This window comes from Protopterus annectens, chromosome 8.part0 (genome assembly GCF_019279795.1).
Source record: "Protopterus annectens isolate FY-2018-M chromosome 8.part0, PAN1.0, whole genome shotgun sequence".
NCBI lineage: Eukaryota > Metazoa > Chordata > Ceratodontiformes > Protopteridae > Protopterus > Protopterus annectens.
In genome coordinates, this window is record NC_056741.1 from 1,320,525,718 (window position 1) to 1,320,539,987 (window position 14,270).

The window sequence follows — 14,270 nt, forward strand, 5'->3', positions numbered from 1 at the left end:
TTCTAGAATATCCCTGGTAGGAACACCTCTGAGAAAGGCTGTTGAAGTAGATGCAGCCCTGGTGGAATGAGATCTGATCCCCTGGGGGATAGGTTTTCCATGCTGCTTATAACAGAAATGTATATAATGGCTTATCCATTTAGAAATAGTTTGCTTTGAAATAGCTTCCCCTCTGCCCCTGCAGCAAATGCTACCAGCAGTTGTTCAGATTTTCTTCAAGATTTAGTCATGCCCAAGTAGAATCTAAGTTGTCTGTGTACGTCCAATGAATGCAAAATCCAATCCCCCCTGTTCTGTGGATTGGGAAAGAAAGTTGGCAAATGGATGGACTGATTATGAGCCACACTGGACACCACCTTGGGCATGAGTGATGGGTTGGTACTGAGTGACACCCTGTCCGCATGAAAGATGATGAAAGGCTCCACTGCCATAAGGGCCTGTAATTCAGATATCCTTCTAGCTGAAGTGATTGCTAAAAGGAAAGCTGTTTTCCAGGAAAGAAATTTTAAGTCTGCAGTAGCAGCTGGCTCGAAAGGAGGTAGAGTGAGTTTCTCCAATACAAAATTAAGGTCCCAGGCAGGGGTTGGAGCTGTCCTGGGTGGTCTCAAGTTTTTGGCCCCTTTGAGATGCTGCTTTAGAAGAGGATGAGAGAAGAGGGGGGGGTTCAGTATTGTAATGAGCTGAAATGGCTGAGGCATGGATTTTTATGGAAGAAAAAGACAGGCCCTTGTGAAGCATCTCAGTTAAGTATTGCAAAATCTGAGGTAAATTGGGCACTGCTGTGCTCATCCCTTGAGATTGATTCCAGGCACAAAATCTTTTCCATTTGTCAGCATAAGATTTTCTAGTACTACGTCTTCTCGCCTCCAAAATGACATCCATCACAGGTTTGCTGAGGGGTGCTAATGGGGAATTTAAGTGATTAGCCAAGCTGCAAGATTCAATGTTTGGAGGTGAGGGTGCAGAATTTGGTTCTCCTGCTGAGACAGTAAGGAAGGTGTCTGAGGCAGGTTCCATGGCGAAATGTGTGACACTGCGCAGGAGTGGGTACCAGTGTTGGCAAGGCCAGTCTGGAGCAATCAAAATAATTTTTGGTTTGTCCTGTTTGACTTTTAGTAGAACTTTGGAGAGCAGAGGCAGAGGGGGAAAGACATAGACTGAAAGATTTTTCCAGCTGAAGGACAGAGTGTCCACTTTCCAGGCTTTTTTGTGATGAGTTCTTGTGCAGAATTTGTCCAACTGGTAGTTCTGAGGTGAGGCAAAAAATCTATGTCTGGGCTCCCCCATTTGCGTGTCAACATGTTGAAAATCTGTGGCCCCAGTTTCCATTCGTGTGGTCCATGAGATTTCTGCTTAGTTCGTCTGCCAGAACATTCAGCTTTCCTGGCAGAAATTGAGCTTGTAGTTGTACTTGATATCCAAAGGCCATGATCCACAATGTCATGGCTAGTCTGCAGAGGGTAGGAATGTGTACCCCCCTGCTAGTTTATGTACCACATAACCGTGGTGTTGTCTGTCTTTATCAGTAATTGTCCTGGATGAAGGTAGTCCTTGAAGGATGTCAGTGCATTCTGTACAGTTACCATTTCTTTTTGACTGATGTGAAGGTGCATTTGATTTGGGCTCCATTTGACCTGAATGCACTTCCCTGCCAGATGAGCCCCCATGCATAGTCTGATGCATCTGTAGTCAGGGTTTGGGTGGCAGGGGGTGGTGTGAATGGCAGTCCCTTGTTTTGGTGGTAGGCCTCTGCCCACCATAGGAACTCTAGGCGCAGGCAAGGTATGATAGGAATCATTGTGTCCAGGCTGTGACAATGTTGACTCCATAAACTTTTTAAGTACCACTGAAGTTTCCTCACATGCAGTCTTGCATATGGAATTAGAAGAATGCAGGAGGCCATGAACCCCAAGGTTTGCAGTATTTGCCTTGCAGATAGCAGGGTTTTTCTGGCCACCTGTTTGAAATAAGTCACCAAATGAGTTTGTTTTTCTGGCGTAAGGAAAGCCATCTGGGCAGTTGTATTCAAGCTTGCACCCAGGAATGTAATTTTTTGAGAGGGTACCAGTTGTGATTTCTTTTCGTTTATGGTGTACCCTAGACAAGTTAAAACTCTTTTTACAAATGCCAGATGTTTTAGAAGAATGGCCTGGTTTTCTGCCTGAATTAAATGATCATCCAGGTATGGATATATTTGAATATTTCTTTGCCTGCAAAATGCAATTACTGGAGCCAGGCACTTTGTGAATACCCTGGGTGCAGTAGACAAGCCAAAGGGCAGTGCAGAGAACTGATAACGCATGCAGCCTGCTTTGAAGCGTAGGTACCTTCTGCAAGATTCCCTGATTGGGATATGTAAGTAAGCCTCTTTTAAATCTAGAGTTGCCAACCAGACATCCTTGCCTAGCATAGGAAGTTGCTGGTGAAGAGTCAGCATCTTGAATTTTGGAATGTCCAGAAAGGTGTTTAGAGTGGACAGGTCCAGAACTGGACGCCATGATTTGTCTTTTCTGGGTACCAGGAAACGTCTGGAATAGAAACCTTGTCCCTTTTCATCTTCTGGTACTAGTTGAACTGCCTCATGTTTAGGAGGGAAAGTACTTGTTTCTGAGCCTCTGCCCACTGATTTGGAGGCAGGTCTGGCCACCCGTTTGGGGTTGGCAGCATGAAGAAATGAAATCTGTATCCCTGGGACACTATATTTAACACCCATTTGTCCTGGGTTATAAGTTGCCAGTTTCTGGAATTAAGAGCCAGTTTTCCCCCCAAAGGGGCGGCTAAGAGATAAGTGCTTGGTATTTGTAAAGGGAAGTCATTGAGACTATTTACCATAGGGTGGTGCCTTGCTGTTTCCAGATTTGGAAGTGGAAGCACCCCATTGCTTAGTTCTGAAAGTCCCTTGGGACTGAAACCTGGTGCTTTTGGAATGTCTGGGTTTGGTTGAAGTGGCTCTGGATGGAGCCAGTGCCTACTAAATCTAGGAGATTGCACGTGTAAGAAATCTTTAATAGTTTTCATAGATTTAGCTTTATCTTCCATCTTTTTTAGAACTTCTTCAGCCTTATTGCCAAAAAGGTGGTCCTGCTGTAAAGGAGCATCCAAAAGCTTTGCTTTAACATGATCAGGCAGAGATTGCTCCTTAAGCCAAGCATGCCTTCTAAGCACAGACCCAGTAACAGCAGCCCTGTAAGAGGCCTCTAAAGAATCAAAACCACATTGCAAAGTATGTTTGCCAAACTGTTTAGCTGAATGCAGTAAGTCCTGTAAATCTTTATTCTCCACACAGTCAGAAATCAACATAATTTTCTGTTTTAGCAGTCCCATGATATGCTGTTGATATTTTAGCATATGGAATTGACAGTTTAAAGCCCTGATTGCTAAAGTTGAAGAAGTATAAACCTTTTTACCCCATCTATCCAGTGCCCTGGAGTCTCTATCAGAAGGGGTAGGATTTTTAGCAGTAGAAGCCTTAATGCCCTTGGGGCCCTGAGAAATGGTTTCAGGGTCTGCAAAAGGATTTTTGAAAAGACATTTGTGGGACTCAGGAACCCTGTAGTACCTACCTGGTTTGCTAGGGGCTGGAGGCAAGGAATCAGGGGCCATACTGGATTCCGAAAACACATCATCAACAATGTCTAGTACAGGAGGCATAGCCAAAAGCCTATGCTGAGGAAGAAGAAGAAAATCCCTAAGCCTCTTTTTTGGATTTAGAGCAATCCTGACTTTCCCAGTGGAAATGCTCCCTTAAGGTATGTAAAGTTTCCCTAAAAGAGAAATCCTCAGGTGGAGAAGCAGAGGGAATGGAATCCTCTGCATCAGAGTCCTCATAATTAGGTATGGACAACTCCAGATCATTAGCAGAGTCAGAAGAAACAGAGTCCTGTTCAGAAGATTCATAGTCAAGCTCAATCCTTGGCCTCTTGGGGGGGGGGGGGTTGACTACCCCTGATTAGAGTAATTAAATCTTCAGCCATTTTGATCATCTGTTTTTTAGGCAAAGGGGCCTGAACATGTGGCCTGGGCGCCATTTTTTTAGACATAGATCGAGATTTAGGCCTTAGTATTGAAGATGGAGTCGGTTTAATATACAAATCTGTAGGCCTGAATACACCCACAGAAACCGGTGCCTGTTCAGCGGCTCCAGACCCATCCAAGGTAGAGACATCCGTGAGTTCCATCTGAGAAGCATCTCGCGGCATACCGGACTCAGAATTGGTCTCAGCAGAGGCCTGCAAATCAAAAGTAGCAGGTATCGGGGCTGCGAAAGCACCTCACTGATTACCGGCGAACTAGCGACTGGCTTAGGAGAAGTGTCGTTGGCAGTTCTGGACCTCAACAGCCTGTCTCTGTCTTTTTCTTTGCATTTTTTCGGTATTCTGGTAGTTGGATGGCTAACCGACGACATTTCTGGATAATTAAACCGAGAACTGAAAAATTTAGAAGCAAAAATGTACCGACGATGGATAGTGCGCTGATTAAATAAAGCAGAAAACCAACAGCAAGGTATGTCGTGGTCAGGGCCTAGGCAAGGAATGCCATACAAATGAAAATCCTTATGAGGTATTTGCTTCCCACAAGTAATGCAATTATTAACTTTTACTGACATCGGTAAGGAGCAAGAAAAAGTTTCCCCAATGGGGTACTTAGCTTTTAGTTGAAGACTTCGGTTCTGAAACTCGAAAATAAAAATTTCAGGAGTCAGCCGACCGGCACTTGCGAACTGCTTCAGCTTCGGGCACCGCGCGGCAAGAAAGACTGGTGTAATGGCATTGGCTGCATGTTTTATACACCTGACATCACGGAAGAAGGGACAGCAACCGACGCAGGACCCAAGACTTTGTTAATCAGGCCGACTGAGGGCAACCTGCCAGCAGATTACCCAAATGTAATGACTGCAAAAGTGAAACACAAAGAACATCTGCCAGTTATCCCAATACAAACACAACAATCTTTTTAGAGTGCAATAAAAACCATAAAAAAACAATATTTTTGTACCTGTGCCTCCCCATGCTAAGTATATGACAATTCTGAGATCGCAAAACAGCAGTATAAGGACATACATCCAGACTCCAATGCTCCGTGATCTCACACTGAAAGCAGCCAAAAGGCTGAAAAATAAAGCTTTTAAAGACTGCAGCTGATATAGATATCAAGTTTATAACTCAGTATATTGCAGGTAGCTAAGATGCTGAGGGCTCTATGTGTAAAAGAAATTGTTTGATGGAAATTGAGAGGATAGCAGCAAATAAAAGTTACTTTATGCTAAATGAGACAACCAGTAAAAGTGACACCTCCTGAAGCAGTGTCTTGACTCTGCCATTTAGTGCTTTGCAAACAAAAACTTGTAGTACATATTTCCATACAGACTAACAGCTTTTGGTCACAGATATATTTATCAAATGCCATCTATTGCCGTGCTATTTGAATTTCTAAGGAAAATAATATTCTTTTAATGAATGTCTGCACACTCCACAAATTACACTTTCTTCCAAGATGCAGAGGTCTCAGAATTTTAATTTAGGAAATGAAGGTGTGTGTGTGTTGGGGGGGGGGTCACATCCTCTGTAGAAAAGAAAACATCTTTATTATTTGGGTCATTTTCAAAGAGTAGTAGCTTTGGTAGACTGGCAACAACTGCTTCAACTTCAGGCCAATCATCATTGATTTTTAATGATGTTTAGATATGATGCCTGCAGCTATATGTCTGGTAGGCATTTTACAAATACATTCTCTGTTCCTGAGCACAGACACTCATCCTGCTCTAAAATGCTTACAGCAGAACAGGAAGAATTAATCTTTTCATACCTGTAATTAATGGAGCTAAACAGCTGACACAGCTGTAACAGTACAGAGATTTACAGCAAAGGTGTTTGAATGAAAATCTGAATTATTTTAGCTTTGGAGGCACCTTCTCCACTGTTTATATATTAACTAGGTTAGTGGGTCGTTTCAGTTGGATCCAATACTGACTTAGCCAGATGCTTACTGACCAGTATAACACAGGTCTACAGACTACATTTGAAGTTCATTTTACAAATTACACTGTTTGTACACTGTCCATTAACAACAGCCAACTTACCAGCTGTGGGTACAGACCATTGCAAATCTATCTTGGAAAGGTCAGTAAGTTCCTTGTCTGCCATTGCAAGACCAGCTACAAATATCCTAACATGTTGATATGAAGCAGCCTTTGCGAGTTCTTCACTTGCATTAATTATCTGGTGCAGGAAAAAAAAATAGCCGTTAATATGCTTTTCATTTCACAGCAGTACTTAAGCAGTTGTCTACTCATGCAAGCCTGTTTTTATTTACTACATCCAAGAGGATGACACGAGCAGTAACAATAAAAAATGTTTTAATACCATTCCACTCACATAATATCCATAGTAGAGTCTACCACAACCATTTTATAGCAGCTTTCCTACATAAATTAACTCAATAAGAATTCATATCTCCATAATTGAGATTCAGTGTAGCTAAGAGCTCAACCACCATAGCCTCCTGACAATAGGGACAAGCGTCTTATACTGAGTTTGTTTACAGTGGTGAGCAGTTCTCATTCAACCAGCATAAAAAGAAAAAAACAAAACACAGTACTTTTTGGGATCGTTCATATTTCATGGTCTTCTCTTTTACAGTATGGGACTATTCCATCCAGCCACTGTGGGCTATCTAGGACTTTTTTCTTTTTTTGCCCCAGTATTTGCCATCCATAAATCCTTGCCCAATGTGATTCTGCCTGAGAAGTCTTCAGTACTAAGGAATTACCCTAGTACAGTATGGTAGTGACAACTAACCAGAGTAGACCTTCCTACAGACAGCCATGATGGATGCTTGTACCCTCACTGCACTATGACAATGTAAGAAGGGCATTTGAAAGCCTCAAACCTTAACCCCCAGGGTGGGAAGCTATCTTCTTTATCATCATGGGAACCCACAGCACATACTACCATACACTCAGTAATGAAGAGTACCAATAGGCAGTGGCTTAATGAGCTGAATGCTCACCACCATGATCTGCATTGGACCTCTACCCCCTCATCTAAGTGATGTTGGCTGTATGTGTCCTGCTCCAATCTGCCCTCTGATCACGGATAGGCAAGCTCATCCACTATTAATAGGTCCTTCATGTGTCCAAGCAGTTAACTGAACTTAGGTCACCTGGGACAACTTCAGCGATTTCTCTCTTTATGCCACCAGTACTGATTTATTAAGGCACCGCCTTGATGACTCTCACTGTAAAAGGAATAAACACTACTTCACCCAGTGGGTCTGGCAGCTGCAGCTGCTACTTCTGTTCCTGGTCCTCATGAGGCTTTTTTTATATATACTTCTTCTATTACTGTCTGGTGATCTGTAAGTTTCCCCTTACTGGTCTTAAGAAAATTAATTCTCCTGTACTGAGTATCCCCAGCATGAGGGTGAGAGAAGGCTGGAAGGACCATCATCCAGGCAGCCATGGAGGTAGTTTGTGCTCTCACTGGCATTGCTGCAATGAGTGCATTTCTTACGAAGCACTAACCCTGCCCTGGTAGCTAACACGAGCACTCACATTACCATGGAATACCCTATGCCCTTCCTAGTGCATGTATGTACCTCTGACCCACACACTATCAGGGCTACTGGCATTAGTTTGAGACAATCAAGCCCAGACCCCTGGGCATGGTCATACTGGTGCTGTTCAAGATTCTACTTGCATGGTGGTGACTGGCTGACTGGAACCACAAATCCCTTCCCCCCCAAAAGTTGAGCCATTGCTGGCTGCTCACTCCCATCCTGCCTTCCTAACTCTTCTAGTACACAAGCTAGTATTCAAACTGGTGTCATCTGATCATTATTCCTCAATATAACAGAGCCAGTCTCATGGGACACTTAATCTACCCACCACTAGCTTAGGTCCTATCTCTATGGCATACATGCCCCCTCAATGTATATTCAATCCCCCACAAGATGTCTGCCACATAGCCTGACAGATTATTGGATGGTTGACTGGCACACCCTCTATACTGTGCCAAGAAACCTGAATGACATCATGCCCCTGGGTCTCCAGACAAGGGAGCCTCATCTCTGCTCAATAACCCCCCCCCCCCACATAATCCTTTCAAACTCTGCCTGTTAAATAAATGATGCCACTGGAAACTGATGGATATCATGCCCTGTAAAGCTGTAATAATCACAATAGCCAATTTTCATGCAATGGTCACTTTAGTAGTCAGCTTAATATTTTTTATTAGTTAATTGGGATTTTTAGAAAAGGGTAGGAGCAAACTACACAGAAAAAATGGGAATTGTGGGAACAATACATACAGAGGAGGAACGAGATTTAAAAGAAGGCAGGATTTGAATGAGCTATATAATTTTTGACTTACAATGACTGGACAGATTATAAGTGATGTATAATGTTCACAACTAAAATTATGTCAGTATGATTTATTTTCATTTATATAAATATATGACTGCCTATGTCATAGGTGATAATTTAATGATGACGTTTCTTGTTTAAAAAAAAAAAATTCTTAGTTATAACAGAGTGGTTTCATAGGTCTGAAAAGCTGGTCATTCATGTTTTACTTGATAACACTACAAACAATGGATTGGTATCCAGCAACTCCATCTATTCAGCGTTTTTTTTTTTTTTTTGTAAAGACAATAAAAAAAATACAGCCTGTGATGACTGTACATTAGTGAAATAGATGCTATACACTATGGCAAATACAATAAAGTACAGTAATCAGTTTTGCAGTATTTGCAAATTAAATTAACTTAACATTTTTTCTTAGTCAATTGGGATCTTTAGAAAAGGGTAGGAACAAGTTACATAGAATAAAAATGGGAAGTGTGGGAAGAACACATGCAGAGGAGGAACAAGGTTTAAAAGATGCAGGATTTGAATGAGTTATGTAATGTCTGACTGACAATGACTGGATAGATTATAAGTGATGTATAATGTTTACAAATAAAATTGTGTCAATACACTGTTTTTATTTACATAAATGTATGATTGCCTATGTCATGCGTAATAATTTAATAACGATGCTTCTTGCAAAATAAATAAATAATTTCTTTCTTAGTTATAACAGAGTGTTTCCATAGGTCTGAAAAGCAGCTCATTCATATTTTACATGACAGCACCATAAACAATGGATTGGTATCCAGAAACTCTATCTATTCAGTATTTTTTTCTGTAAACACAGTAAAAAGTAGAGTCTGTGAAGACTGTACATTAACTTGGAAATAAATACTTTATCTTCACTCTAATTTGTTTTTAATGACAGCTGAGTTAGTTAAATAGGTGTCTCACAATATGGCAAAGTACAGTAATGCATTTAGCAGTATTTACAAATTAAAACAATGTTGAAAATGCTAAACTGAATTACTGAACTGAGAGCTGATAAATCACTGATTAGGTGCTGTTCTCTCTCTTTTAAATAAGAAACATTTTTATTAAATTGTCACTTATTATCACTTATGACATAGGACGGCCGCGGTGGTGCAGTAGTTAGCGTTGTCGCCTCATAGCAAGAGGCTCTCTGATTCGATCTTCGGCTGGGGTGTCTTCTGTGTGGAGTCTGCATGTCCTCCCTGTGGTCATGTGGATTTCCTCTGGGCACTCCGGTTTCCTCCCACATCCCCAAAGACATGCTGCAAGTGGACTGGACATGCTAAAATTGGCCCTAGGCGTGAGTGCGTGTGTGTGTGTGTGTGTGTGTGTGTGTGTGTGTGTGTGTGTGTGTGTGTGCCTTCTGTGGAAGGTTGGGCGCCAGGCTGGCAATTGAAACCGCAAAAACTCCACTGCCAATCATGAGCGGACAAGATGATCCGATGTGGTGACCCCTAACCAGGAAAACCTGAAAGAGAGAGAGAGAGATCACTTATGACATAGGCAATCATACATTTATATAAATGAAAACAAACCATATTGACATAGTCTTAGTTGCAAGCATTTTACATCACAAATCATATTGACATAATTCTAGCTGCAAACATTATACATCACTTATAATCTACCCAATCATTGTCAGTCAAACATTACATAGCTCATTCAAATCCTGTTTATTAAACCTCATTCTTCCTCTGCATGTATTGTTCCCATAATTCCCATTTTTTCCTACGTACTTTGCTCCTACATTTTCTAAAGATCCCAATTCCAGTTGTTTTATCTGTTACTATATGCACTACTTCTAGTATCATTGGTTTAGACTTTGATTAGCATTTTCTAGTAATTGCTTTTTGGCAGCCACCATAATTAGACTTAGGAAGTCTACCTAGTCAGGCAATTCTGTATCATAGCTCAGAAAAATGATTTCCCTAGTTACACCAGTTTGCTCACCCAGTATCTCTGGCATTGTTTTACAACAGTACTCACCCCCCATGCGCATTAGCAAGGCCTGCCCAAACTCTGCCCAACAGTCTGCACATGGCCATTTTTTTTCTCTAGATTTGAATAAACATGAACACAGTTTGGTAGTCCCCATGAATATTCATCTGGTGTTTCCGGCAAGCAGTAAACATACAAATGGGAACATTTATAAGTAGATGGCTGGTTATACTGACTAGCGTAATATAAGTTTCTTTTTTTTTTTTATTTTCTCCTAGTGTTCATGTCATACTACGTAAGCTTTGGTTCTGCAATGTATTGCATATGAAAGGAAATGTTCATATTACTTTACAAACGTTCAATCAGTTTGTGGCATTTAATGCCTTATTTTGGAGTTTTGTGGATTTTAATAGGCAGTTTAGCATGTACAAAGTTAATGTAATCTACAGTTTGATACTCTAGCTCACAATGACTTATTTTTCCCTGTGCTTTTAATCTGTTTTGACAAAATGTCCAGATATCCTATGCATACTGTCTGCAAACACATGGTCTTCTGATGAACTGATACTCTAGCTCACAAATATTACTTTTTTTCCCTGTATTCTTTGCACAAGGGCAAGCCCCCCTGCCCTCCCTGTGTATATAAATATAAATAAAACCAACTCCAAGATCGTACATCTTTTAGGAGGAATTAGCCAATTAATATTCAGAATGTCACAGACAAATCTGCAGGACATGCCAGTCATGCATCATTTGCCTGCTAAATCACAGCCATTAGTCATGTCAATCAGTCTGGCCATGCCCATTCCTGCTCGAAATGGCCGGCGGGGTACTGTTGTAAAATACCACAGTATCTCTGATAGAGTAGTCTGCAGGGAATTTTTAAAGTCTACCAACTCATTACACTCCCAGAAAATATGTTCTCAATTCTTCCTTTCCCATCACATCTCTAACATTTGCTGTCTACCTGAGGAAAAATTCTCTGGAGTCTAAATATTTCCAAGCAAACATCCTAAATCTTCTAGATTTTGTTGCATATTTGAGAGACATACATATATCCCCCATTGTTCTGTGCTGTTCTCTTTTAATCATGTAAACAGTGCAGTTTGGCATGACTTTCCCACATGTTGCTTAGCAACATTGTTTTTAATATGACAGAATGAATAAAAACATCATATGCAAACAACTCATGGAATATAATGTGTGTGCTCTATAGGCAGACTGAAATAAGTGACTCCTTGTCAGAACTAGAACTAATAAGGATAATTAGCAAGTAAAAAAACTGTATGTATACATAGTTCCGCAAGGCTTAGCTCACAACGACTTTCGGCAGGCCGCGCCACAGCCTCCTCTGCACCTTTTCCTTTCTGTTTACCATATATTAGAAATATCCCTGTTTCTCTCTAACTATTAAATCCTATCTGATTTGTACTATTAATATACATATTACTACAGTTACAAAGTTCAGTTGTGTACACTTACCATAAATGTAGATGTTCGAATGTATTCACTGTTGCAGTCATTACATTTGGGTAATCTGCTGGCAGGTTGCCCTCAGTCGGCCTGAATAACCAAGTCTTGGGTCCTGCGTCAGTTGCTGTCTCTTCTTCCATGACGTCAGGTCGTCAGGGGTATAAAACATTCAGCCAATGAAATTTTAATCAGTTTTTCTTGCCCCAGATGTCAGGTGCCCCTCAAAGGGGAGCAAAGAATATATATATATATATATATATATATATAATATATATATATATATATATAATATATATATATATATATATATATAGGTTTACTATCATAATTGCGAACGGCACTACGTCGACTGTCCTACAGTCGAACACGGAAGTTCAAAATCGGTAATGTCGAAGACAAAATAATCAATCTAGGAATGGTTTTAACATGGGTCGAGGTAGGTGTTCAGTATTATTCCGAACTACAAACATCTCCCTACCACCCATGTTAAAACCATTCCTAGATTGATTATTTTGTTCGACATTCACGAACTTCCATGTTCGACTATATGACAGTCGATTTAGTGCCGTCAATTTTGATAGTAAACCATATATATATATATATATATATATATATATATATATATATATACACATGTAATTTGAACATAAAAATGTACCTGCAACTAAATATATATATATATATATATATATATATATATATATATATATGTACACATGTAATTTGAACATAAAAATGTACCTCCAACTAAAAGCAAATACACCAAAAAGGCTTTTGAGCATAGTAAAAGAAAGAACAGGTAAAATAAGAGAGAAATAGGGGGCTGGCGGGTGGGTAACTAGGACTGCAACAGTGAATACACTGGAACATCTACATTTATGGTAAGTGTACACAACTGTACTATGTTCTTCGTGTTTCACTGTTGTAGTCATTACATTTGGGTAGAATTCCAAAGCTATGGTTGGGAGGATGGAATTATACAGCATTAGGAGCAACTATAAGGCCCTGCAAGACAGCAGTGGCAAAGCCTGCTCTGGATTTAGAAAAGAGAGGTAAATGGTAATGTTTGGTGAAGGTATGAACTGAGCTCCAGGTGGCAGCTTCTAGAACGTTTCTGGCAGGAACCCCTAGGAGAAAAGCTGCAGAAGTAGATGCAGCCTTGGTGGAATGGGATCTGATCCCCTTGGGAAAAGGTTTACCATGGTGCGTGTAGCAGAAACTAATACAATGGCTTATCCATTTTGAAATAGTCTGCTTTCAAATAGCCTTTCCCTCTGCCCCTGCAGCAAATGCCACCAGTAATTGCTCAGATTTTCTTAGAGATTTTGTCCTGTTTAAATAGAATCTTAGTTGTCTGTGTACATCCAATGAATGCAGAATCCGCTCCCCCTTGTTCTGCGGATTTGGGAAAAAAGTTGGCAGATGAATGGCCTGATTAAGAGCCACACTGGATACCACCTTAGGCATAAAGGATGGGTTGGTCCTGAGTGCCACCCTGTCCGGATAAAAGATAATGAAAGGCTCCACTGCCATGAGAGCCTTTAGTTCTGAGATTCTTCTAGCTGAAGTGACTGCTAAAAGAAAAGCTGTCTTCCAAGAGAGAAATTTTATGTCTGCAGTAGCAGCTGGTTCAAAAGGAGGTAGGGTGAGTTTTCCAGCACAAAATTGAGGTCCCATCCTGGGAGATCTCAAATTTTTGGCCCCTCTGAGGTACTGCTTTAGCAGGGGGTTAGAAAAGAGAGGAGGCTCTGTGTTGTAATGAGCCGAAATGGCAGAGGGATGGATCTTTATGGAAGAAAAAGATAGGCCCTTGTGAAGCATCTCAGTTAAATATTGCAGAATCTGAGGAATATTGGGCATTGCTGTGTTTATTCCTTGTTCTTGGTTCCAGGCACAGAATCCTTTCCATTTATCAGCATAAAATTTTCTAGTACTAGGCCTTCTAGCCTCCAAAATGACATCCATCACAGGTTTACTGAGGCATGTGACTGGTGAAATTAGTTGATTAGCCATGCTGCAAGATTCAGATTTTGGTGCTGAGTGTGCAGAATTTGATAGTTCTGCTGAGACAGTAGACAAGGTGTCTGAGGCAGGTACCACGGAGGTTGGTGTGACATATTGCGTAGGAGTGGTACCAGTGTTGGCGAGGCCAGTCTGGAGCAATCAGAATTATTTTTGTTTTTTCCTGTCTGACTTTTAGTAAAACCTTGGAGAGCAGATGCAGAGGGGGAAAGGCACAGACTGACAGGTTTTTTCCAGCTGAAGGATAGAGCATCCACTTTCCAAGTTTTTTGTGGTGAAGTCTTGCGCAGAATTTGTTCAACTGATAATTTTGGGGAGAGACAAAAAAGATCTATGTCTGGGCTCCCCCATCTTTGTGTCAACATGCTGAAGATTTGTGGATCTAGTTTCCATTCATGTGGGTCCAGAAGATTTCTGCTTAGTTCGTCTGCCAGAGTATTTTGCTTTCCCGGCACGA

The 14,270-nt window shown here is 40.9% G+C and overlaps 1 protein-coding gene across 1 annotated transcript in view; it reads right to left on the reverse strand.

The window, feature by feature from the left end:
- SIAE (sialic acid acetylesterase) overlaps window positions 1-14,270 on the reverse strand; it is a 310,992-nt gene that overhangs the window by 199,144 nt on the left and 97,578 nt on the right. Inside the window, exon 4 of the mRNA XM_044080856.1 lies at window positions 6,080-6,218. Within this exon, the coding sequence (XP_043936791.1) occupies window positions 6,080-6,218 (139 nt within the window). The remainder of the gene's footprint in view (window positions 1-6,079; window positions 6,219-14,270) is intronic.